Raw genomic sequence first — 25,771 nt, 5'->3', positions numbered from 1 at the left:
GTGTGGTCAAACTTGTTTGGCAATTTCGTTTACAATTAACAATACAATGTATCCAATTTTGCAATGTAAACATTGCAGCAGGGGTCAAGCCTAATGACCGTTTCCCGCACAGTACAAATAGGGAATAGTATTCCTTTATAATGAATTTTGTTACTTTTACAGCAATTTTAGTATATGGCAATTGCATATTTTTATTTTGTACATTACATTTTCAGTTTTTGAAAAGTTAATAGTCGTAGATTGAATGCGTAATCATTGTACTTGGTTATGAAGTTTTAAACGACTTATCAAAATGCGAGCATGGTCTCTAAAATCTCATTAACCCTAGGTGGTCCAGTGCAGTAGAATTAATAAATTAAACGAGACTTACCTGGAAGTTGAAGTTCAATTATTATTCTACTGCTACTGGACCACAGGGTTTAATGCCCACCCGGTTACGCCTCCCATATGTATAAGCCATTGTCGCATTTTGCATAATTATGTATGCTCTGAAAGTCTGCTTGGTCATCTGATAAGATCATATGTTCATCTCATTAAACCCTGTGGTCCAGTAGCAGTAGAATAATAATTGAACTTCAACTTCCAGGTAAGTCTCGTTTAATTTATTAATTTTAACAGACAGCCATTCATGATCGTGCAGAACATTTAGAGGAAGTACCTTGACACGTTTATTATGATGTATTGGCTTTTTTTGAAAAAATAAAATTAATTAAATTGTATTTAATTTTACCCATGAAATATTGTGCTGTATCAGTCAAATATACTTGAAATACAAATATATGAAAGTGGGTGGTGTCATAATTCAAATTTATTTTAGATGTTTTTATCCTTAATTTAAGCTTTTTTTCATGATCACAAATTATAATAATAGGTACAATTAATAATAGATACAAGTTTTTTTTTCAGGACACAGTTGTAGCAATACAGGCACTTGCAGAAAACGGAATTAACCAAGCACATGTTACGAAACAGTTGGGGATACAAATCAATGTTTTTGGAATTGGCTTCATGCACTCATTTAATATAACTCAAATGAAATATGATTCCGTGCACCAGATCGAGGTAATACATTACATGACAAAATTGCGGATCGTCATTTTAGCGAGGAGAATAAAATGGGCGTTTGTGTATATTATAAGTTATACAAGTTACTGATGGCTAGAGCCTCGCGTCAGGCTATTTGCTGTCGTATTTCCTGTCAGCAACTTATATAACGAATTAACGATAATGCAAATTGATTTTGGCGGTAAATTCATGGGAGAAAACAGACAACATCATAACATCATTCGATGGTTTTCATTGAAGCGGCGGGGAAAAGACACGCGCAGAAAAGTGCATAGAATGTCAACGAACAGTGCGCATAAAAAAAACATTCAAGTATATGATAATCATTAAAGTGTAACTTTTCACTTTGTATTATAAATGCGCACGCGTTGTTAGCCGTAAATGATGCAGAAATACTCATGCGGTTACGGTATATACGGCATATTATAATACTGCATGTTTGTAACATTGCTTTTCATTTGATAATCGTGACGTTTATTTAAACTAAATACACCGCTGATGTCAATTTAGAAAGTCATTTCAGTTTTTCTTAAAAATTGAAAGTTTGCTGCATAATTATTTAGTTATAAATGATATAATTATAATTTAGTTATAGGTTAAATTATGGCTCTTTAATATAACCTGACCCGTTATGCACACAACCGTCTATTATTGGTCAAATTTTTTTTATAACTAACAATATAAATTAGTGTTTGAGCCAATCATAATTCGAGAAAGCCATTTGCATTATTATATAAATATGAATGTATACTTATTTAAGATTAATTTACGTTGATGTATCAATAACTAAAACACTTTGTCTAGATAACATAGCCTATCTTTGGAAATATAACAGTGTGACTCTGATTTATTTGGATTTTTTTGTTGTTGTTGAGGAGTTTTGGGGGTTAAAATCACACTGAAATAAAATAGGTATAAAATCACAGTAAATATGTGTTTAGATATAATGGAACACGATTTGTATCCCACCATCAGCATGTCTCTAGCATGAAAACTATTCGAAATTGAATTATCTTGTGTATGCACTTTAAAAGAAACATTATTCTTGCTTTTTGATGAATCGTTTTAACAAGGTGTGATAAGCATATAAGAGTATGATACAAATTATGTGTTTGATATAAATCACACTTCTGATACACAAATTAAACTCACTTCTACGATTACAGATGCCTGCAAACTTACAGAATGTAGTGATACAGGCTGCTGGAGAAGGAATTGCTGTTGTTGACGTGAGCATTTTATTTTTCGGTTACACTTTTGCGACAATTCTTAATGTAGCTTTGTCTCATGAATTATAAATGAATATACAGCGCAATTTACAACAAACGATAAAGAATATATTGCATCATTTTTTCATACAAGAAGTGTTGTGTAAAGATAACTAACTCAGAGCTCAAAATTGCTAGCCCTTAACTGCCTTAAATTATGACTTCGAAGATTTTATTTTCAGGTTGCTCAATCATACTATGTTAACAGTAGTAGCAGTAATGGAACTTTCATCGCTGTGGCTTCAGATTTTGAGCAAGATTCGCTAAATACACTGATCTTGAAAACCGTTATTAGGTAATACCGAATAGTAAGCAAACGCTAAAAAAGAGTGTTTGCTGGGATAAGGATTCGAGAAATTTTGATTTTTGATATTTAAAACCTTTATCCATATGAAACTGTGACACTTTTGAAATTGAAACGCTCAATTTCAGGGTTAAAGTATTAAAAATTAAGAAAATATACTCTGTCCGCTGCTCAAATACAAATCCTGGGCATGGCTACCTTATGACGGCATAGGGTTTAGTGTCATCATTGCTAGCTCTCAAAAGGGATGACAAATCTATGATTATATCAATGACTATATCTTTTTTCTTATTGATGTTGTCAGGTTTAATAAATGTGTTTTTGTTTGGTATATACTAGTCATTCAGCTTTGTTTACATTTTAAAATTTAGAATTAAAAAATTGTTCGCCCTGTATTGAAAATTCATAAACTTTTAAACCGTTTATTTTCTTCTTTTTTAGTTGTCTATATGAATGTTTTCAGGTGGAATGGAACTTATGTAAGTCGAATGATTCTGATGGAAATTGAAATGCCAACTGGATTTGTTGCTGACCATGATTTCTTTATAAAACAATCTAAAGTTATGAAACACGAAAGCATCGGAAGGACACTTGTTGTGTATCTCTTTGGGGTAAAAATGGTTTGATTTAAAACTTATTTCGCATTTGCATTTTGCTGTGTTGAAATCATCGCTGCGATCTGTTTGTAAATATAATTGATATTTAAGAAATAATAATATAGAACTAGAAAAAGCTTCTAAATAGAAGGTGGTATGTTCTTTTTTTATAGATTGCACAGAACAGCGAGACGGTAGTGAAAGTGAAATTTGACAGGTCCGAACCCGTTGTCAAAAACCAGGGAGGCATCATTACTGTATACGACTATTATGAACCTAGTAAGACAATAATCCTTTTTTCTTTCTATTCTTTTGAGAATTTGCCGTATTATCCAGGGGCAAATGTATTACAGAAAATTCATCATTAAAATTAGATAAAGGTATCAATATCTTCACTTTACAACACGAAAGCCAACGGTTTATTTTGTCGGAAAACATAAAAGAAAATTTCAATTTGAATTAATTATATCTAAATTCTGGTATTCTCCTATTGTTTTTGTAAAATTTAGTCGGACCTAAGGTTTCTGCTGTTTTTTTTGCGAATGTTTACTGTTATCTATTAATTGAACAACCATAACGAGTTATGTTAATTAATTCTGTTGGAAATTTCCAAAGTGACATTGGTATATCTGTTCTCGTTTTGTTTATCTATTGTTTGAATTATAATCAATTTTATCTGATACCTATCTTCAAATAAAAACAAACAAAAAATGTGTAAATACGTTGAAATGATTACAACTATGTGAACTTAACATATCAATTTCTCTTACTTTCAACATCATATATGGAAGAAAACAACATTATTTTTTTCATACTGTATATTATCGAATTCGATCAAATTTCCTCAGATCTTTAATATCTTTTTTATATCTTTTTATGCAAAGGCCAAGCAAAATCAAAAAAAAATTTTTTTTTAAAAGTTCATGAACTAAAGAATGTGGTAGTTTCCTTTGTTATCATTTCATTACGCCATAAAAGTAAGGTATTGAAATAATTTTACTTCTGTTTTTGAATCAAGGGAATGGCATATTTTCTCGGAAATTTCACGTTTTACTCCTGTTATTTGCAAATCATCAAATAAAAAAAAAACTTGTTCTGTAATAATTTGCAGCGAGGTCGTCATGGGTTTAGAAATTGTTGTTTGAAAATTCTTTTGAATAGTTTAAAATTACTTTTGGCATTTAAACATAAAACATTTTGAATTTATTAAAACTAATTAGAACGAACAGTAGTGAAGCCTTTACCTCTTTAGACTTCTAGACTTTTTCACATTTGCACAACTTGACTCGTATTGTCTGAAAAGCATGTGTGCAAAGGCATACAGTAATATATGTTTGTTGATAATATTATAGATCAGCGAGCCATTGCACGTTATGAGTCAGACGTGTTGAAGAGAGCCAAAATATGCGATGTTTGTCCATTGTGCTTATTCTGTACAGGATTTTCGGCTTTCTCTCAAGTAAGTATTTCTTTCGAGTATAACAAATTTCGGATTAAATAACATAAGTATAAACAATGATAATTTATTTGATACTTTCTACTATATTAGCCGCGGAAAATATCCTAATTTTATAATTTCATTCATATGGACAAAACTTCTTAGTATGCGGTTACCCGTATCATAAGTTACACATACCATATCATCATATATATATAGGTAAAAGATTTCTGAAAAAGGTAAATCTCTCGAAGGAAATGAAAACAAAAATAAAAAGTTGACAATTTCTGACTCGATTTTATTTAGTATTTTGTAATTCTGTAATTCTCTCTTGTATATCAAACTACATTCTATGCGATTTTCTCATATTTAAAAAAAAATACCCGAAATTTGCATTGCAATCAAAGTATATGTTTTAAGTCTGTAACCTTTAAAGTTAGGATAGCCACGGTTTGAAATTTCGAATGAAATACTTAAACATTTTGTGAATAGGATAGTTTTAATATTTGAACAAACAATCCTATAATTAAATCAACAAATAAAATCAATTTATTGGCTTTCCCTAGAGAATATTAACCTAGGACTTTAAAGAAATTTAGTCAATTCTATATATTTGAAGCAATTTGCATTTCCTTGCAATTTGATTGATAACGATGTTCAATCAGCAGAGAATGCCGGAAAAGCTGTTCATTATTTTTTTTAAATGATTTTTATTTTTAAACATGAACTATAAAAATTTATTTCTATTACAGATTGGGATTGGAAAATAATCGAAATCGGCATGCATTTATTTGAGATATACTTTAATGGTCAAATCTTAATAAACATGCAGTCTAGTCGTTTTTGTATATTTTTTCACTTTGATCTGATGATTATCAACACAGAAATAGGCTCTTATCATGTTAAAAATGGACCAAATTCGATATATTCCAGGAACAAAAAGTAAATCATAGAAAATGAGAATTCACTCAGATGAAAAGTAATGATTTCTCAGAAGGAGATAACGCGGCGATGAATAATTATTGTAGCTCCTTATGTGTGATCGACCTAACTAGCGCAGTAATCAGATTTTGATTTACAAATTAGATACAGTATACTGTAAAAGCATAGTAATTAACTGTTTGGCTTTTAAAGCATGTTTAAAGAAATGACAAGTTAACCCATTGCATATTAACAATACAACTGTATGCATCGTGTTACCAATGGACCGTATGTAATCGCTTGGCTCAATGGAAACAATATTATTTAAATAACCAAAAATGTTTAAATCGTGACTTTATCAATTTCAATGTAGCCCATATTTTCCTTATCTCAATCCCTAGTTGAGCCGGATGTACCATTAACTGTTATACAATGATAGGAGAATAACATTTCAAAATTGTAATAGTCGTCGTTTGTATGGGAGTTAATGTTTTGATTTAAGTAACATTGTCGTCGCTACTAGCGGAGGTGAAGTAATACACGTGAAATGCTCTTAGAACTTTTTATACTCGGCGTGGCAGTTTCATTTTCAGATGCAGGGTATGTAATATACTAAAGAATTTATATAATTGAATAATATAAATAATATGATTTAATTACACCCGTATTTTAACAGTAGCAGATGCTAAAATGTCATGTCACATTTTCAAGTTTAACTTGACACAGATTCAGTCAAATTGATGTTTTGCGATTTTGCATGTAAAGTCTAGAGACTTTCATGACTTAGTGACCCAAATTGTTAAATCCAAACAATTAATACATTTAGTTAGCTTGCACTCAGTTGACAAATTAACACTTAAGTATGAATGGTTGTGCACCTAAAATTAGTTTAAAAACGCCTTGTAATCCGCAACACTAAATGCTTCACCAAACAGTGAAATAACATCTTATCCTACGAGAGCCATTATAAATTGAACAAGGTGCAATTTTGTAATATTGTTTTAGTTTAACTATTATATATTATATATCGTTAACATGAAATTTAGTATGAAGCAAGTCAAGTTTAATTTGTTGATGAATGTCAGAAAATCTTCATCTGATTCACGGAGAAAAAGAAATTGTCAATCCTGTAAAATTTGCGTGATTCTAAGGAAGAAATTAACTATTTTTAAATCTGTGCGTACTCTAATATTAGTATCATTACTATATCAAAATATAATTGTATTTATTTCCTTCAGAACTTAAGGTTTTTACCCTGAGCGCAGAAACCGATCCTTCCTGTAATAGTTTTTGTAAAACTCATATAGAAACTGCATAAATTTATGGACAGAATTTCAATATTCTTTATATAACAAAAACAATAAAAAAAACTTTTTAGATGTATTGTGATTTTATTTCAATGAAAATTAGAATCATAATAACAATTAGTATTCTTCATAAGATGTCAGGAAAACTTAAAGTGATTTTGATACATGACATTTCCTTTTTTTCAGGTCATATATAGCTACATTTCCGGACTCATTGATTCCGGGAGTTAATCTAGATGTAAGGATCACTGTCCTTGGAGCATCTGGAACAGTTAACGCTTTGGCGTCCTTACACTTTGTCCAAAACAATTCGGAAATATCGTCTACCGCAAAGCAAGTTGCAAACGGTATTATAATCTTTTTTAAAACTCGTTTATTTTCAAATTAAAAAAACAAACTGCACGGGAGTTGTAAAAGATGTGTGCGCGCGTGTGTGCGTGTGTGCGTGCGTGCGTGTGTGTGAGTGTGTGTGTGTGTGCGCGCGCGCGCGCGCGCGTGCGTGTGTGTGTGTCTCACTGTTTCTAACTGATGGTCAAACATTTTACACTTTTTGAAATAGTTAAGTACTAGTATTTTAACTGTCCAAAAGGGAAAGAAAAGAACTTTATAAAGCCCATATTCTTAAATTAGATTGCTTCTTTGAAATTGTTTGTATACTTGTTTGTTTAATTTTTATTCCGATATTAACATTTTTATCATACCTTGACTTTCGGTCCACCTAACTGGCTTGCATGTATAAATTACCAGAAATTACCAATTTAACAGCAATATAACACTGTCGGAGAAAAAGCATCATTTCCCCGTCCCATTGAGCATTACGAACTGGATGAACTGCCATTTGATCTAAGCGGGCTGACGTATATGTAAAATATACTTACTTGAAGTTCATTAAAATATTATTTTTTTTGCTTTGTTTTACAGGATTTTATCATATGTATTTTGCATTATATTTCTAGGTGTTCCGAGTACTTTGGCTATAAAGGTAAACAGTGCCTCACGCATTTGTTGTCTATAAATCTTTAAATCTTTACTTTTTCCAGTAGGGATATTAACATAGAATTTAGTTTATCTGATTATCGATCAAATCCTTGTAAATATGTTTGTATCAAAATTCCTTAATTCTACTTATTGAACTGCCGAAAATTGTTCGAAGTTTATACATATTTAAAAAAAAATCTTTTGAAGTGATATCATCCCAGATTGTCGTAATCGTCATTAATTTTTGACAAAACTGATCATGCCATCCTTAAAGTGACAAACAAATTGCCACACATTTTTTCAGGTACCTGCTGGTTTGCCATTGTCCCAATATATGGTATCTATCACTGGATCTGGGGGATTGACTTTCAAGAACGAATCAAAAGTTAATTACGAAGCGAATAACCTGTTTTTGTTTCTCCAAACTGATAAGACACGCTATTCAGCCGGACAAGAAGGTATGAAGGAGTACAAATAAGGTATCATGCGGACATCGTGATACTCTTATCTTGTTTTTGCACTTAACAAATAAAATATGCCCTGGTTTTTCCATGGGGTCACCAATATGTCTTATGTAGCATAAGTCCGCTTCTTATTTCTAAAATATTCATTTTTTTATCTCACTTTAAGCCCTTCCTCGCTATTATAAAAGACATATTATTGCAAATTTATTAATACTTTCTTACACTTCTGTAAGAAAAGATTTTATAGAGAAATAATACAAATGTAATTTGGAAAAGAAATTACTGTAACCCAACGAATATTCGCGACCAATTAATATTCGCTTTATTCGCTGATGGCCACGAAGCGCGAATATTTGTTTGCGCGAATAAGTCCGCACGATTTCGCGAATAAATTGGGAGAGAAATTTTTATTTTAGACGTTGTTCATGCAAAGCTACTTGACCGGATATATTCGAATTTTACGGGCACCTGTTAGGAAGTAATGAATTGTTATGAATATTGCCATAAAGCAATAAAAACACAAACTAAGTAAACTACTACTATTTTATAAATATCAAAAGAACTCTATGTCAATATAGCAATCACTATTTCATTTACATTGAAAATCATAATGAATTGATACAGAGTTCGAATATTTAAAAAGAACGTATAATTCACTCATTTTGGACATAAGTCAATCAACACCCTAAATAGATTAACTTTATAAAAACAGCTAAACATGTTACAAACATAATCATCATTATGGCACGCGCTTCTGAGCAATTATCGTCTAGTTTGTGTTTTTCACACGTCTGAAGGGAACAGACGAAAGAAAACTATTAGTCGAGGAAAACAAAGTATAATAGTGTGATACCCACCCTTTTAACGACATGTTTAGAAATGAAGACGAACATGTACACATATAAATAAAAAATATAGAGAAAATGTTTTGCTGAATTGTGATCACAATTCACTTACCAATACAATATATAAGGCTAGCGTATTGTTAATCCCATTTTAGACACTAATAATGACCTCAATTATTTAAGATTAAGAGTCGGCTAGTGGATTTTACGGCCCCATCGGACTTTCCAATCCGCGAATTTTTTAACTAAATCATTAATTATTTATGTAAACATACAACAAGCAGGGAATCGAACTAAAACAAAATACACTCACTCCTCCGAAAAGAACATCATAAACAAGCAAGAGTATTACTGTTCAATTACTTTCCGTTTACTTTCCGTTAACATGTATCAGCCAAACAAAAAACTTCTATTCTAATATGTTAAAGAAAGCCAAAATGTACATAAATTGAGTAATAAAAATGATTTCAGGCGCAAGGTTTCATAGTGACAATAAAGAAGTAAGTAATCATAACTATAAAAAATAACATATTTTCACTAAAACACACATTTTTTGCAATTCATTTCAGTAAAGTATCGTGCTATACTACTTCATCCAAACTTGCTCGGTTATAAGGGACCTCTCACAATAACTGTCTTTGTAAGTATTTAACATTTTTTGACAAATAAAAGATTAGATATGCTAATTCCTTGACATATTTATCTTTTACGTTTAAAATCCATCTTTTTTAAGAAATTAGATTGAATAATTATGAGCTATACACTAGCTGTATTTCTTTTGTCCCCTGCATCCAGTCACAGTTCATAGCAACCGATGGCATTGAATCATGATCTTTGTGAGTATTTATAAAAACGTCTATATATACATCTAATACCGAAACACTAATACGGTATTAATACTTATATTTTGTTTTATAAAGGATGCCAAAAGCAACAAGATTGAAGTCATTGATCATCTAAAAACAAAGGATGGAGTTGTTTCTGGTAAACTGACTTTGAGTCGCGAACCTGTTTTTGGTACATGGACAATTCAAGTCGATGCCGTGGTAACGGAGCTTTGTCATCAAACATTATGTTATGAATGGTTCAAGTTGAACCTATACAATATCACCTTAAATTCATTAAAATGACTTAACTTTTGAAATCACAACTTCAGTGTTAGCTTATCAATGCGCAATGTAACCTCAGACAGGCCGACCTATATGTCGACCTTGCAGTTTACTGCAGGATACTAAAAGTTTTGTAATCGCACGAGAAAATAGTATTTGAATAGTGATATTTTAATATCTTATATTTGTAAATGCACAATATATTTTATTGTTTGATAGATATTGCTTTAATTCAAATTTAAATGTTTTCAGAGGAAGATATTGACAAAGGATTTCGAAGTAAATGACTATGGTATGGTATTGTATTACTTTGCTTCTTTAACGCAATAAGCTATGCAAAAAAAAACTTCTTTTACGATGACTTGCGATCATTGTACTTTCAAATTTGATCATTGAACACAAATAAGTCTTTAAGGCAAATATATAGTTTTGGACTTCAATTAGAATTTATCACTTAGACTGAGGAACATAAAATCCTAACTCACTTTATCATTTCAACTATTTACATTATGAAAAACATTGCAATATTAATATTATATGTGTTCAAGAAACACACATCATGTTTTTTTTTTCAAAATCGTGTCTGTGTTGCATTTTCATTCTGTCCAATTGGTCAATTTAAACTTTTAACAAAGTCTTCTTAGCAATCATAAATCATTATAAAGTTCTTTATGTTTGGTGAAATGAGATCAAATTAGATTTTTTTTATTAACCTTTGGTGGTTGATTTCTGTCATTTCTTGTCTTCGCTCCTCAAAAGTCGATGACGAAGACACGATAATATGCTCACTTATCGTTTCTTCGTCTTCGTTTTTTTTTTTTGGGGGGGGCGAAGACATAAAGACACGACATGGCAGAAATCAGCCACCATATTAACCAAAAATGATGAACATTGTTAATTTATCTAGATTCAACAAACACTTGTTTGAACTTTTACTACAAAATTAGAATACAAACACGTATTAAATTAAATAAAAACATGTACATTAAAGAAATATGAAAGCAACCAACAAATCTTATGTTTCGATGTTTTATCTCTGAGACTAGGTTTGCTAGATAATACAACATGCCCTTTGAACTTCATGAAATGCATTATGAATTCTGTGAGAGTGAATAGAACGTATAAAGTCTGGCTCGAAGCAGGTCTACAACAGCATTGATTTCATGTTACATGTTGATGTTAAAATAATACATTCATTTCTTTCATAATTTACAAAATTAGTTGTTTGTAATAGGTATTGCAAAAAAGGCATATTTAGTATGTTTGTTTGATGTTTTTTATATACATGTCTAGCTAATGGAAATCATTATCATTTATAAAGATCTTTAAACAAAGAAACATTTTTGTTAACAAAGTACATTGTCATTTGAAAAAAAAAATCAATTCAATTGTACATATTGTACAACTCTATTTCTCAAAGTTTATTCATAAAAAACTTGCCATTTCAATTATTTTGCTCAAATTCACTTGAAAACATCTGTCATTGTATTACATGCAAATAAATCACAGCTTAACTTGAATGCTATCTTTGTTCTATCTTCCAGAGGTCTGAAATAATACAAATAAACTAATTGAATTTTACGATACCCTCACTGTTATTGATAATCTGTACATAGGCAGGTTACGAAAGATAATATTTATATTACCTAAATAAATTTGATATATCTGGCAAAATCGGTAGTCAGTTCTTCCCGATATACCAATTAAAATTGACATGTAAAATAAAATTATTTTTAATTTGAATAGCTCGTAATAACAACAGAAGTAAATGAAATCATTTCATTTATTTTGGCAGTTGTTCCAAGATTTAGCGTACAGATAACTTTACAAAAAAGAATTCAGCAGACCATGTATTCTTTCGAATTATCTGTAAAGGCAAGGTACGTATATTTTTTTAGACAAAGACAATCAATATTTTATTGTTTGATGTCGAGCTTATTATTTATTCATTTATTTATTTTGTTTGTTATTATTGTCCGCCATGTCAAGGTTGTTTTTTTAAATAACTGTTATTTTATGCCAAATGATTCATGAAATTAATTTTTAAACCGTCGTGCTATCGTTGTGAAAATAACTGCTGAAACTGCATTTGCCATGTGCTAATCCTTTTTCAGATTCACGTTCAACAACGACGTTCTTGGTAATTGTACAATTCAAATCTACAACAAAAACCAGCTCACCAATTTCGTTGAATATTGGAAACAGGTAAGCAAGAAGTGTAAAAACAATCTGATTTATTTGTTTGTTGATAGCTGTTGCTTACGGGGTACTTAACGTTAGCACAAGTATTATCTAAAATCGAGTAGTGATTGATTAAATGCATAATTTGATATATGTATCTATCCTTGATGTGCTGATAAACTCTGTTTGCCAAGAGCACATATTTGTTTTATCTTTAATCGAAGGGTATCGAACACTTCTGTTGAAATATGTATGAATTACGTTTGCATGAAGCATATAGTTTATAATATCTATAATGCTATTCTATATTTATGATTTTGTTTGTGTTGCTTTTATTTCTAGATTAGAGGAGAAGTAAACTTTACCATTCCAATGGCGGACTTGAGAAGAAATCTAGACTTTTACAACCCAATAATAGTTCGTGCCATGGTGACTGATAATGCATCTGCTCTCACTATCGCTGCAGAAGAAGATTTTAAATTTAGTTCAGATTCAAACTCGTCTTCATCTTTTACACCACATCAGACTATTACTATTACAAAGACAGATAAACGAGACACGTTCGTGCCTGGGTTAACATATCATACATCGGTAAGTAGTTTTCGTCATTTACTTAAGCGTATGATTTTTTTATTACTATGTTACTCTAAAGTCTGAAATGGAACATATTTCACAGCTAATCGTTTGTTCCTGCCTTACTAAACTTATGAAGTCCGAAGTATACTTGGAGTGAAAGATACTCCTGTCTCATACATATAAAGGAATATGATAAACATCACCATTATTTTTAAGGACTGTCTGTTACCAAATAATTTGAACGGTAACAGGTGCTACACTTATAACACTGATACTGACCTTCCTTAAATATATTTTAGTCTGACATGTGTTGCATAAATGACAACTTATAACATTTGGTAGATATTTGTTGGCTATGGTGATGAACCAGTACGTACGTCGGGAACTATCAACGTGGTACCCACAGTGACTACCGCTGAAGTAAAACAATGTAATCTCAATAACCCACCAACAAAATGGCTTGACATACAGACTACTGTCATGAAAAACTTCACTGTTACGTTTGACGAGTCCGGATATGGCGCTTTAAATTTCCCTGTTAGCGTTCACACTGATAAAATACAATTCGAGGTAAAGCTAAAAATACTTGAACTTTGGACCCTCCTGTTACTTTTTTCTTGTTTTATTTAGCCTATACAATTTCACGGTTTGAGTCTTATACACATATTTTGCATCATTCTGTAAATCAAGTTCAAATAAGTTTAACAGCGGAACATCGCATTTAACAATAATTTTATCTATTGATTATTTAACGTCAGTGATTTTCAATAAAAAGACGGATTTGATAAGGAAAAAAATCTGGACACGATGTTGTAATTTTCATTATATTATGTCATTGATATCAGGAGAAAAACATTTTTTTTAAAAAGTGTTGACAGAATTCTAAAAAAAATGAACGATAGAAAGATTTAGTAATTCATTCCCGGGAGCAGTGGGATTATGAAATGAGCTTTAGAATAAATTGAATACTACAGAACGGGAAGAAATGATCAGTGCAGTTACAGGAGGTAGAATTAAGTTGGAAATAAACACTGGTATGTTATGAGTTATTTAAGTAAACTTAGGAAATATTCTTTTCGGATCAAGAAATGATTGGTCGAACCAAGAAAACTTCAGCTTTTGATAAGAAGCAAAATATAGTTGAAAATATATTAAAATATATTGTTGAAACTTAATATAATGTGTCATCAGAAGATAAGTCCTGTTCATACACATTAAATTTATATCACACAAGATCATCTTGTCTAATAAACAGGAAGAACACACAACAGATCATTGATTCTGACCTCTCAGCTATTTTAAAATTTATTGAAAACAAGCTGTCGGATGAAGGCTATGATTCAAATGAATTTAATCAGAAAATAAAGGCGATGATACTGAACCATATGTTTACAAAAGAAGCCGAATTTTGCATAGATAAAGCGGTTAAAACACTATGTGAAATAGAAGATGCAGATTGCGCTTTGGAATTTCAGTTTGAATCTTTGGAGTCGAGTAACATTCGAGTTGATACGGATACTTAAGACTCTTTAATGACAAATATGCTCCATAACATCCAGCATAAAATATTGGAAATAAATGGAACGCTCTCTCGTCATATTAAAAAGACAAATTTTCAGATGTCCTCAATTAAAGGCGTAATCGTAAGTATTAGACGACAGGTATCGTTAGTTAACTCAAAGACAAAGGACTCTTTTGACTCGCTGTTGCAAAACTCTAAAAACATTGAGGAAGATGTCCAAATACTCGCCGAATCTATGCGGAGGAAACTTCAGTCATATTTTTATTGCTTAAAATCGGTACAAAGAAAGGATATAAATCCGAAATCAAGTGATAGATATACTGTAGAGAGGGATACTATTGTTACACCGGAAGACACTCGGATAAAGACACCAAGTTCAGAAAAATCAACAAGTCCAAAACGTACAAACACGCTTATTACCGGTGATTCTATCATGAAAGCAATAAATAGACAAGGTCTACATGATACCGTAGATACATATTATGTAAAGGGAGGCACCGCCCATGACAAAGCGTTACGGCTGAAAAACTGGGATTTGAGGGAATTTCTCAACATTGTTATCTACGTCGGAGGAAATGACGTTGCGTCCGAAATCCCACTCACATCGACTTTGGTAGAATTAATAATTGACTTGACGTCGCTTGAAAAACACAATATTTTCAATATATATATATATATATATATATATATATATATATATATATATATATATATATATATATATATATATATATATATATATATATATATATATATATATATACTGTATGCCTAAGATCTGATGCAAATGTTACTCAACTGAATGAACACAACTGTCACAGATGTGTTTAGACAATAATGCTACACTGATTGACATATACAGCGGATTTATCTGTGGTAAAGGCATAGTAGCGAAACACCAATTTGTAAGGGATGGTATCCATTTAAGCCAGAGGGGTTGTCTGCGTTAGTTCTGGCAATGAATAAAATGCTACGTACAATAGAACAACAATCCTCTCGATATGCGCGCACCAGTAATAGATAAAACCAGAAGCATGAACAAAAACTTGACAAGAAAGTGGCAGCATTCGTCGAAGCGGAGCAACGGGAACGACTTTTCCAGTGAAATGCGTTATGGCGGAACCGGAGGTAGGAAAGGCTTTGATTAGTGTTTTACTTGCGGCAGAATAAATCACAAGTCTAAAGACTGTTAGTATCTGAACTAGTATAATGCGGACAGACACTCTAAAAACTAGGATAGCAAAAAAAATCAAAACGTTGAATAAATTGAACAATGAATACATAAACAATCTAATTGAACGTAACAAGACTTCTTTGTTAGAAATAGAATACTAAAATGATACTTTTTTCAAATAACAGTAACAATTGTATTTTAACAGAATACTGGAACGAGATATGTGAGAGTAAAACAAATAGTTTTACAAATGTAGGTTATTTGACTTTTCTCTTGTACATATATATTACATTAACATATCTGATATATCTCAAATAAGAAATAAATACATGTATATAGTAATATCTCAGTCACAAACAAGAACTTTCAATTAATTCCTTTAAAAGAAAAAGTCGGTTTCGATATGTTCCTAACAAAATGGTTGCTTTTGAAAGGAGGCATGTACAAACCTTCTTTTATTTAGTTTATAATGTATGTTATGATTTTATGTTGTATTCTACAATTGATATTTTACACATATGTTTAAATACGCGAAAAATTATCGATTTGATAGTAAAAGAACGGAAATTTATAGTCGCTAATGCATCTGACAATCAATTCGTTTCTTTTGAACAATCAGTACCATAAATTAAATACGGATATTATAAATATAACTGCAAAGTACTGCATAATGTTAAGATATATTATGATGCCACGGTCCATAAATCAAACTTTCCAGATAATAAATTGTTCAATTTTAAATTTGAAAAACGAGATTTGCATATTGCACACCTTAACGTAAATCACTTAATGCCTAAAATGGACGCAATAAAATACAATCTATTAAACAAATCAAATTCGCCTGATATTTTCGGTTTTACTGAGACATTTCTTGGTGATAATACAACAGGAGATGAATTAAATACAAACAATTTCACGTATGAAAGAAAGGACCGTAAAAGTGGTCACAAAGGGGGAATTGTAATACATTTTGCTGACAAGGTGCCATATCGGCGCCGTTACAATATAGAAACAGACGAATTAGAATCTGTTTGGTTGGAAATTATTTACCCAAATTGGAAACCTTTCATTTAAATTTCATATATCGCCCACCAAGTGTACATCAATCTTGAGAAACATCTAAGTATAATAGATACATCAAATATAGAATATCATATTCTAGAGGGTGTTAATATAAACTTCTATCCAATGAATAAAAAGAAAAAATATGACAATACAAAATTGGGTGCTTTGATAACGAAATATGGTTTGAAAGAACTTATCACAGATCCTATTTGGATAACAAACGTACCCAAAAAATTAAAGATCATGTTTATACAAACAGTGTGTTTCTCATACCCCATTAAGTGATAATTATCCGATATGTATTTCACGATCAACGAAAGCATGTACCCCATTGTTTAATGAACATAATTCAATTAAATATGGATGCTTTAAAAACTCCAATGAAATTGATTTTCAGGTAGACCTTGCTTTATCTGATCTTGAATTAGTCGAGCACATAATAAATCCGAATGAATCTCTTGCCTTATTTTACTCCATTTTAAATACTATACTGAAAAAACATGCACCAATAAAAGAAAAACGTATCAAACGGGATCACCGGCCGGAATGGTTTACTGATGAGATAAAATATCTTATACATGAACGCGATTACTGTCATTAAGTAGGGAAACATGAACAATACAAATTGCTCAGAAATTAAATATCATCAATGGTTAAAAAAGTAAAAGAGATTTCTTTAATAATGCTATTAAAAATTACAGACCCGGAATTTTAATGGAAAAAATTAAAGGACGTTTCAAATCTATATAAAAAAGTTGTATTGTTCACACTTGAAATAAACTTTAGACCAAAAGCTAATATGTCATGGATTTAATATTGGATTAATTACACCGTTTGAAGTAAAACTGATTATTGAAAAAAAATAATATTAGCAAAATCTACAGGATAAGGGTAGTATTCTTTATTTAGTAGTAATCTTTATTTACATCTCATCCTTGTACAGACATATACACAATGTTCAAAAGTTACAGCATAAAAGTACAATGCCACTCCAGCATGGAGTTATAAGAGATGAAAAATCTATATCACAATATAATAGAATATAAATATATATATAAATGCATAAATCATTAGAACAACACGTTTACGTGATAAAACAGAGAAACCATTGCTATACATAGACGTATAAAAGAAAACATCGTGAATACCTGAAAGAAACAATGTAAGATAGTAAGCATACAACATTAAAACTGAGAAATCGTATAAAAATAACTAAAATAACGATTTTATTTCAGTTAAAAAATCAAACTAATAAGAATAGCTGATAAGAATAGCTGCAGTATTGCATACAAATGTGTAAGATATAAATATTTACATGAATAAGAAGTTATTAACATAATAAAAACCGGTGTCTTTGTAAAATATTAAAACAGGTTTTGGCACAAATACGAATCATATCTATGTTTGAAAAAAGAAAACAGTATTTGTCATCATCAGGCAGTGTCGAAAAGCTGTTATTTAAGGAACATGCTTTAGCCAACAAATCCCGCCTTATATCATTGTAAAGAGAACAATTCAAGTTTACAGTATTTTTTCTACTTTATACACAGTTTTAAATTAACTATATTCTTGTTACTTATTACGTCCACGACCAGAGGGCCCAACAACATTGTTGATTTTGTTATACCAAATACTTATACAATTATTTAATGTTTTCATTTCAACATCATGGACAAAAGAACGAGGTATAGGATTGATAAAACTGGTGTACAAATGTAAATCATTGACATCATAATAACTTCTAACATGAAAAAACCAGTTTCTACATGAGCAACTAGCTTAATTATAAGACCAGAGTGCCAAACGTTTATTAATTCTTGCCGAACTCATACATGATAGCTTAGACCAGTATAAAGAAATACATTTCCATTGTCGGACAATTTGGGGTTTCCAACCCATATTGCCTGCTATACCATCATTAGGTGAATATTTCCCGACACCAAGACTGAAATACATAGCTCTGTTATGAACAGCCTCGATACAAGATTATGACCGGAAACCCCATAATGGAGCGCTGTAATTAATAACTGGCTAAACGACGGTGTCGTATAATTTTGTAAAGACATCGTATGGTAAACCACCAATTAATGGCTTTGCATTTGGTAATTAGCAATCCTTAAGCACGACTGGCACTCTGGGCAACAGATTTTACAGTAATATCATAATCTAAATGTTCATTAAGTACTACGCCTAAGTAAGTATATATATCAACAGTTCAAATCTGATTCGTTCCGCAAGTAAACATAAATTGGGTACATAATTCAGATTTAAGTCGGAAGTGTACAACATTACGTTTATTGGCATTAACATTCATATTGATGAAATTGGGCCAAACATAATCAAACATTGTGGAGATTATATTACATCAGTAATTGCATCAATTATCAATAGTAGTATTAAAGCTAATATTTTCCCAGATGATTTGAAAAGAGCTAGAGTTATACTAATTTTTAAATCGGGGGATAAGAATGAAGCAAATAACTATCGACCGATATCAATTATGTCAACTATTCAAAATATTTGAACGCCATATTGCCAAACAAATACACTCATTCTTAAAAAAAAACATAATTCATAACAAACAATCAGGATTTCGCAAAAATAATTCTTACTGCACTCATTAGTTTAATAGATAGATACATGGTTAAAAGATGTTGACAGTGGAAAAAATATATGGACTGTATTCTCAAATTTAAAGAAAACATTTGATTTGGTTTATCATGAAATACTTCTGCATAAACTTAAGCTTTATCATTTTTCTGAAAATGCCGTTAAGTCTTTCAAGTCATATCTTTCTAACAGAATACAACTGGTTAAGATAGGTTATCTTCAATCTCAGACAATGAAAATAATTTCCGGTGTTCCTCAAGGTTCAATATTAGGACCTTTATTATTTCTAATATACATAAAAAATAGCTATCATTGGTAACGATATAAAAATTGATTTATACGCAGACGATTCTACTCTTTATGAGTCCGCAGAAAATATATCAAAAAAGTAGAAGTAAAACTTCAACATCATTTCAGTAACATTGAGAAATGGTGCGAAATCAATAATATGGCCTAAAATCCAGAAAAATCGAAATGTATAGTGATAGAAACGAGACCAAAAGTAAATATAATGAGAAAAATTGTATGTTAAGATAAATGAAATAGTTCTTGAAAATGTAACTGATCCAAAAGTCCCGGGTATTTGTATAGATAACACCTTAAAGTGGCACTTGCAAATTGACTATGTTTGTAAAAAACTTAAAGGAAAAATTGCTTTATTAAAAAGATTTCGTGTTTTTTTGCACTTTGATATGAAATTATTGTTTTACAATGCATATGTATTGCCAATTATGGACTATTGTTGTATTATATGGGGTAAAGGAAGCACAAAATACATAAATAATGTTTGTAAATTACAAAAACGAATTGCTAAAATCATATTACAGCAACCACAAAGATCTCCGTCAATGAAGCTATTCGAAGCTCTTAATTGGTTACCGTTCCTTGACAGATGTAAATACCACACGGCGGTGCTTGTTTTTAAAACGTAAAATAACATGGCACCGACTTATATGACAGAACGAATGATTTTATCAGACAACAAAATGTATAACTTAAGATCTAGGTCACGAAAAAATATTGTATTATGGACAAGACTTAAAACAAATTATATTAAAGACACATTTTCGTATTATGGCATGAACATTTGGAACAATATACCTTTAGATATTCGTAATGTCGATAACCTTAAATGTTTTAAAGAAAAATACAAAATATATCTTGATGTTCATATGAATGTATGAATGAATAAATGAACAAACGAACGAATGCATGAACGAATGATGCAATATACGTATATGTTTAAGCAAATTGTTGAGTGTCTGTCGAAAGTATATGAGTTGTATTATTCTAAAATTACACATTATACATTCATTTTTCCACTTGTGCTTGTTCTTTTGTTGTTGTTTTCTATTTCAGAAGGCCACATTGGAAATAAGATATATATGATTGTTTTTGTATTTTCTTAATGTGTTACCTTCTTTAAATAAAGATTATTATTATTATTATTATTATTATTATTATAAAAGCAACAACATTAAAGTTATATTTCTAAACTCTATTTAGTTAAACTATGGGTGGACAAACTCGTATATGGAGCTTTACTCTGTCTCAAGCCACCCAGTTCCATTGTTGCGGATGAATGCCAAACAGATTCACGCTCGAGTAAGTATAGATTTATTCTAACGGATTCTAACGGATTACATTCTAATATTTGTTGTTTTTTATTATTTTGTGTCACAAATCTTTATTTAGTTTTTATGTTCATACACATTGTACTGAAATAGTGATTTTTACAAGAGACACCATAGATTTAATACATTTATTATATGATTTCCATTTTCATCCTGTTGCTATTGATAATCACATTAACCTCGACTATAGGTAAACAAACTAGGTCGAGATATAGGCAACCAATCAAAAAGAACCTTACGTAAAGAAAATAACAGAGATGTAGCTGTTATATAATTCATATAATATGGCGTTTTGTTTCTGACTCTTATGCACAGTTTTTAATATCTGACACGCATTAGAAAAGGATATAAAAATCGAAAACAGGAAAACAACTTCTGTGCTTTCCGTCCGACTATTAAGGATTTGTTTGTGTGAAAAAAAGGAAAACGGCAAACTTTGAATGAAATATTTTCAAAATATTATTTTTGTTTGGTCATAATTATAATACTTTCATTGTATTATGATTTCGGTGAATATTGTCCGCTATGAATATCGCTTTAAAGAGGTATTTAGATTTGGATATTCACATCATCTTCACATATTACTAGCTCTAATGGTTAAGTGATAAAACTTTAAATACCAAAGAATAAACGTTTCTTTTCTCATATATACTTATAAATGCACCGAATAGTAGTCAAAAATTAGATTTATTGTCGCCGTTACCCTTGTTCTAACGTTTGTTTTCATCTGTAACAAAAGGTTGGGGAAAATGTTACCATAATGACAGAAGCAACTGAAAAGCTCACTGGTTTGATATCATACGAGGTGAGTGTTTTTTAACACACTCTGGGCAAAAATCTGAAAGGGCAAACATTTGTTCCACAATTTTGATTGCTTTGTATCTCAATAACATATTTTAGAATAAAACATTACCAATTTATTGGGGAGAACGGGGCAAAATAAAACACTTTCTCGATTAGTGATGTTATTTTGAATATGACCGGCTCGATTTTTAATTATTTTCCTGTTTCACCGTCTATTCTTCAATTCAGTTGTGACTAAATATATAAAGCGGTACATAAACTAGTTGAAATTGTAGTCTAGAAAGTAAACATGGAGTGTTTCCCTTTGCCCTGGTGAGCAAAGTGAAGCAGTAATTATAATAAAGACAAAATTTCAAAATTGAACGATAATGACATTTTATGGAATTTATATGATTCTAAAATAAATTATAAACACTAATAACAAAGAATTTTAGGACTAAAGTCATACCACTGTTCACTAATCGTTTCGGATTCTAATACTTTTAAATTGTGTGACATATCAAATAAAAACTGTGAAGTCTTTTCCTTTATGTACAAGTAACATCTTGTATGTCATAAAAAGGCTTCATCAATAGTTTAAATACGGTAAGATCAAAGATTAACCTTTAAATTGTCATAATCAGAGTCATAATTTTGACAGTAAACTTTTTATCTTTAGATGCCCCAGAGCTTTCGCCAAGAGCCAAGAGCTAACCTTTTGCATTATTTATGATAATTATAGTAATCATACTTTACTTGGGTAACTATAAGGGAATCATCAACGCATATAAAAAGGCCCTGCTGGCTTAAGCTTGAACGGTTTCCGTTTATCTTTTTTTTCGTCAGTTGTTCGTTTTAAATCTATGTGTGTTTTGAACATTTCTTTTTTTTATCTCTTTTTCCTTTCTTTGCGTACTCAAAAAGTTTCATAGAAAATTTCACTTTGTTTCTAGTTTCATTTTGCCCCGGTCTCCCCTCTGCATATTCACAAATCATGTTTATAGCCAGTGGCGCACCTGAGGTTTTCCTTCAGTAGTAAAGCTGGAAAGTCGTCATATGTCGTGTACAGTGTCATTGCGATGCAAAACACAACCAAAATGAATCGTTTATGACATATGGCTTTCAATGATGCGCTCCCGTGTCCATATTAATATAACCTTGGTGTGAAGCATGCAGTTGAACATCATGAATACATCGCCGAATGTGCCTTCAAAGACTTGTTTGAATTTACATTACTTATGTTCTTAGTCCTTCTCAGATATAAATGACGTATTTTGCTAAAAAAAGTCTAAAAATGCCAAACATGGTAAAGTTAAATATATTGCAAGCTCAGTTTGATTGAACCTATTCATAGACGTAAGCTTGTAGTAACAGTTGCTGTCAACCTCCCGTAGCGCGATGGTTTATGCAGTACACCATTTTTGTACAAATCATATATAGGCAAATACCTTGGTGACTTCCGAAATCCTGTAAGGGGCATCGTATCGTGGCTGATTTGTGCCATTCGTGTTTTCGCCCCGCGACCAAGCCAAGCTAAAAGTCGAAAATTAACAAGTTTAAATGGCGGACGGGGGGGGGGGGGCGGAGCGAAATCACGCTAATTAGCGAGGGTGCGAGGCAAAGTATAAGAAATAAAACTTCGAGATTTAAGATAATAAAACGGCGGGGTCGCGGCACGAAAACACGTTAATTAGCGGGGTGGCGGGACGAAGCGCGCGCTTCCTCTAATTAGCGTGTTTTTATCCCGCGACCCCGCCAAGCGAAAATTCGAGAATTTACAAGTTAAAATGGCGGGGGCGCGGAACGAAAACACGCTTATTAGCGAGGCACGGGACGAAGATTAAGACATAAAAACTTTGCCCCGCGGGGGCGCGGAGCGAGATTTAAAACATAAAACGGCGGGGTGCAGCACAAAAACACGCTAATTAGCGGGGGCGCGGGCGAAGTTATATTTTTTTTTTAAATCTCGCTCCGCGCCACCGTGGGACAAAGTTTTATTTCTTAAACTTCGCCCCGCGCTCTCGCTAATTAATGTGTTTTCGCTCCGCGCCTCTACCATTTTTTTCCCGACTTTTCGCTTGGTGGGGTCGTGGGGCTTAAAACACAAATGGCACAAATCGGCCTAGATAGCATCGCGTCCTCATCCCTCGCGGAAGAAAATGGCTGCACCTATTCATTTCGATTTGGAATTCTTTATATAAATAGCGCGATTTGTATTTTGCTTTAACGTCCTTTCCCCAAGCTTTGAAATAATTTCAATGATACATAGATATTTGTTTATAAAATAACGACGTTTGCGGTGTATCTCGAGTTTTTATAAATCGATACAATTATCACGATCGCAGTATTATATACAGTATATTTCCAAATGAAAATACGCAACAAAATATCAAGTGTTTCTGTATAATGTTAAAAATAATTATGCAATAAATATACGGTGTACCAAAGAGTGCGGGCGAGGACGCAATCTCCCTTACAGGATTCCGTATCTTCATACAATATCACTTCTATCAATTTTAAACGTCTAGCATATTTTGTCTTTTTAAAACTGGTACGAGAATTGATGACTCGAACATTTAACAGATTACGACGACGATAGGCCATGTTATATCAAAATATGAAGTAGACAAGTTTATGTTTAAACATTTCAGTTTGGTTAAGCACGCTTTAGATACGGCTTTAAAAAGTTAATAAATGCTCAATTCATATATTTTTGTCGTACATAGATTTATGCTCGAGGAATATTGCGGCAGACTTTCTTGAATCGCCTGGTGAATAATACGAAACGGTCTTACTTAGATTTGAAGATAACTGGAGATTTGGTGCCTCAAGCATACGTTGTTGCTACACATCTTACTAGAGCTGGACACCTGCTCTCAGATTATATTATGCTTAAAGTGGACGGATCGCCTTGTAAAAACAAGGTAAGCTTACTTTTATTTATCATAGCATGTTTAAGCTAGTTCACATTTGTCATTTTAACTCAATGAAAGGTTAAGTAATGAGAGTGACAGATGAACAAATAAATAGATAAATATATAAGTATTGTTTGTTTTGCTTTCCGTTGTTTTATAACCATTTTATTTAAAATTATTTGTCATACTTTAATTTCATACATTTGTTCTGTAAACAAATTCATACACCTTAAATACAACTACGTGTATTAATGGCAAAAGAAAGGCACCACTAGTATAGAATAGTTGTTCAATTGTTGCAGTAAAATATATTTAGGTCTCCGTCACATATAATGCAACTTCCCTGGAACCTAGACAAAAGTTGAAAATAGACCTTCGTGCTGACCCAAACTCAACAGTTTATCTGATGTTTGAAGATGAAAAGAATAGACTGATAGGAACAGAGAACGATGTTTTCCTGGATGAGGTATTGACCATTTCCTTTAAAACACTGTTTGCTGTAATTGTATAAACAAATACAATATTATGAAGAATGCAACATGATTCCTTCCTTATCTACAATGGTAGTTTTTGAATATATTGTTACGAGCCAGGCGTAACGAGAAAGAAAAGCCAGCAACAAACTTGTAACAATAACAAATTTATTACAGAAAAATTATCAAAGAAAAATAAAATAACAAATTATGTTTACAAATACCTGAAGTCCAAATGAAAATGAAAATCTTAAATGTCTAGTCTGATCCTGGAATGATCCTTTGGAATAGCACACTTAAATCCAAGTTAAATCCAAGAACACTTTAGAATAAATTCCCACAATAAAATCCACAAGAATAATTTAATCTATTTTGAAATAATCCAAGCTCCAATAAATCACTTAATTTCCAAGTTGAATAATACTCCAAATATATTGATGACTTAAACGGTAACTGATGACTTAAAGATTACTGATGACTTAAAAGGTAAAGGTAATGAAAAATGTCAATTTATATATATTAACTAAGAAAATTCCAGAAAGG

The 25,771-nt window shown here is 31.4% G+C and overlaps 3 protein-coding genes across 3 annotated transcripts; all 3 read left to right on the top strand.

Moving 5' to 3' along the window:
• Positions 1 to 902: 902 nt before the first annotated feature.
• LOC132716242 (complement C3 alpha chain-like) lies at positions 903 to 5,507 on the top strand. Its single transcript, XM_060699482.1, has 7 exons — positions 903 to 1,062; positions 2,232 to 2,294; positions 2,516 to 2,628; positions 3,101 to 3,248; positions 3,407 to 3,512; positions 4,586 to 4,692; positions 5,424 to 5,507. Exons 1-7 carry the CDS (start codon positions 1,009 to 1,011, stop codon positions 5,439 to 5,441), a joined length of 609 nt encoding a protein of 202 aa, XP_060555465.1. The 5' UTR covers positions 903 to 1,008; the 3' UTR covers positions 5,442 to 5,507.
• Positions 5,508 to 5,985: 478 nt separating this feature from the next.
• Positions 5,986 to 10,316, top strand: LOC132716253 (CD109 antigen-like). Its single transcript, XM_060699491.1, has 6 exons — positions 5,986 to 6,192; positions 7,086 to 7,246; positions 7,856 to 7,881; positions 8,182 to 8,335; positions 9,756 to 9,826; positions 10,107 to 10,316. The coding sequence occupies exons 1-6, from the start codon at positions 6,140 to 6,142 to the stop codon at positions 10,314 to 10,316; spliced, it is 675 nt and encodes a 224-aa protein (XP_060555474.1). The 5' UTR covers positions 5,986 to 6,139.
• A 236-nt stretch (positions 10,317 to 10,552) lies between these two features.
• Positions 10,553 to 25,221, top strand: LOC132716235 (uncharacterized; the record flags this gene model as incomplete). The annotated part of the gene is made up of 9 exons (XM_060699471.1): positions 10,553 to 10,587; positions 12,091 to 12,175; positions 12,410 to 12,500; positions 12,819 to 13,067; positions 13,395 to 13,622; positions 20,930 to 21,028; positions 21,797 to 21,862; positions 24,567 to 24,764; positions 25,072 to 25,221. Coding segments are annotated over exons 2-9 (1,113 nt in total), but the record flags the coding sequence as incomplete, so codon positions are not given.
• Positions 25,222 to 25,771: the final 550 nt, after the last annotated feature.

Source organism: Ruditapes philippinarum, unplaced genomic scaffold, assembly GCF_026571515.1.
Source record: "Ruditapes philippinarum isolate M1 unplaced genomic scaffold, ASM2657151v2 ctg13071_1_1_1_1, whole genome shotgun sequence".
NCBI lineage: Eukaryota > Metazoa > Mollusca > Bivalvia > Venerida > Veneridae > Ruditapes > Ruditapes philippinarum.
The sequence above is the reverse complement of the archived record's forward strand: the minus strand, read 5'-3'. Positions and strand labels throughout refer to the sequence as shown.

Excerpts from the sequence above, each read along its gene's own strand:
- LOC132716242 (XM_060699482.1), top strand. The coding sequence starts at position 1,009 with ATGCACTCATTTAATATAACTCAAATGAAATATGATTCCGTGCACCAG. Across the intron at positions 2,629-3,100 it reads ATCTTGAAAACCGTTATTAG|GTGGAATGGAACTTATGTAA; the intron begins GTAATACCGAAT and ends GAATGTTTTCAG. Across the intron at positions 3,513-4,585 it reads ATACGACTATTATGAACCTA|ATCAGCGAGCCATTGCACGT; the intron begins GTAAGACAATAA and ends ATAATATTATAG.
- LOC132716253 (XM_060699491.1), top strand. The coding sequence starts at position 6,140 with ATGCTCTTAGAACTTTTTATACTCGGCGTGGCAGTTTCATTTTCAGAT. Across the intron at positions 6,193-7,085 it reads GTTTCATTTTCAGATGCAGG|GTCATATATAGCTACATTTC; the intron begins GTATGTAATATA and ends CCTTTTTTTCAG. Across the intron at positions 7,882-8,181 it reads CGAGTACTTTGGCTATAAAG|GTACCTGCTGGTTTGCCATT; the intron begins GTAAACAGTGCC and ends ACATTTTTTCAG.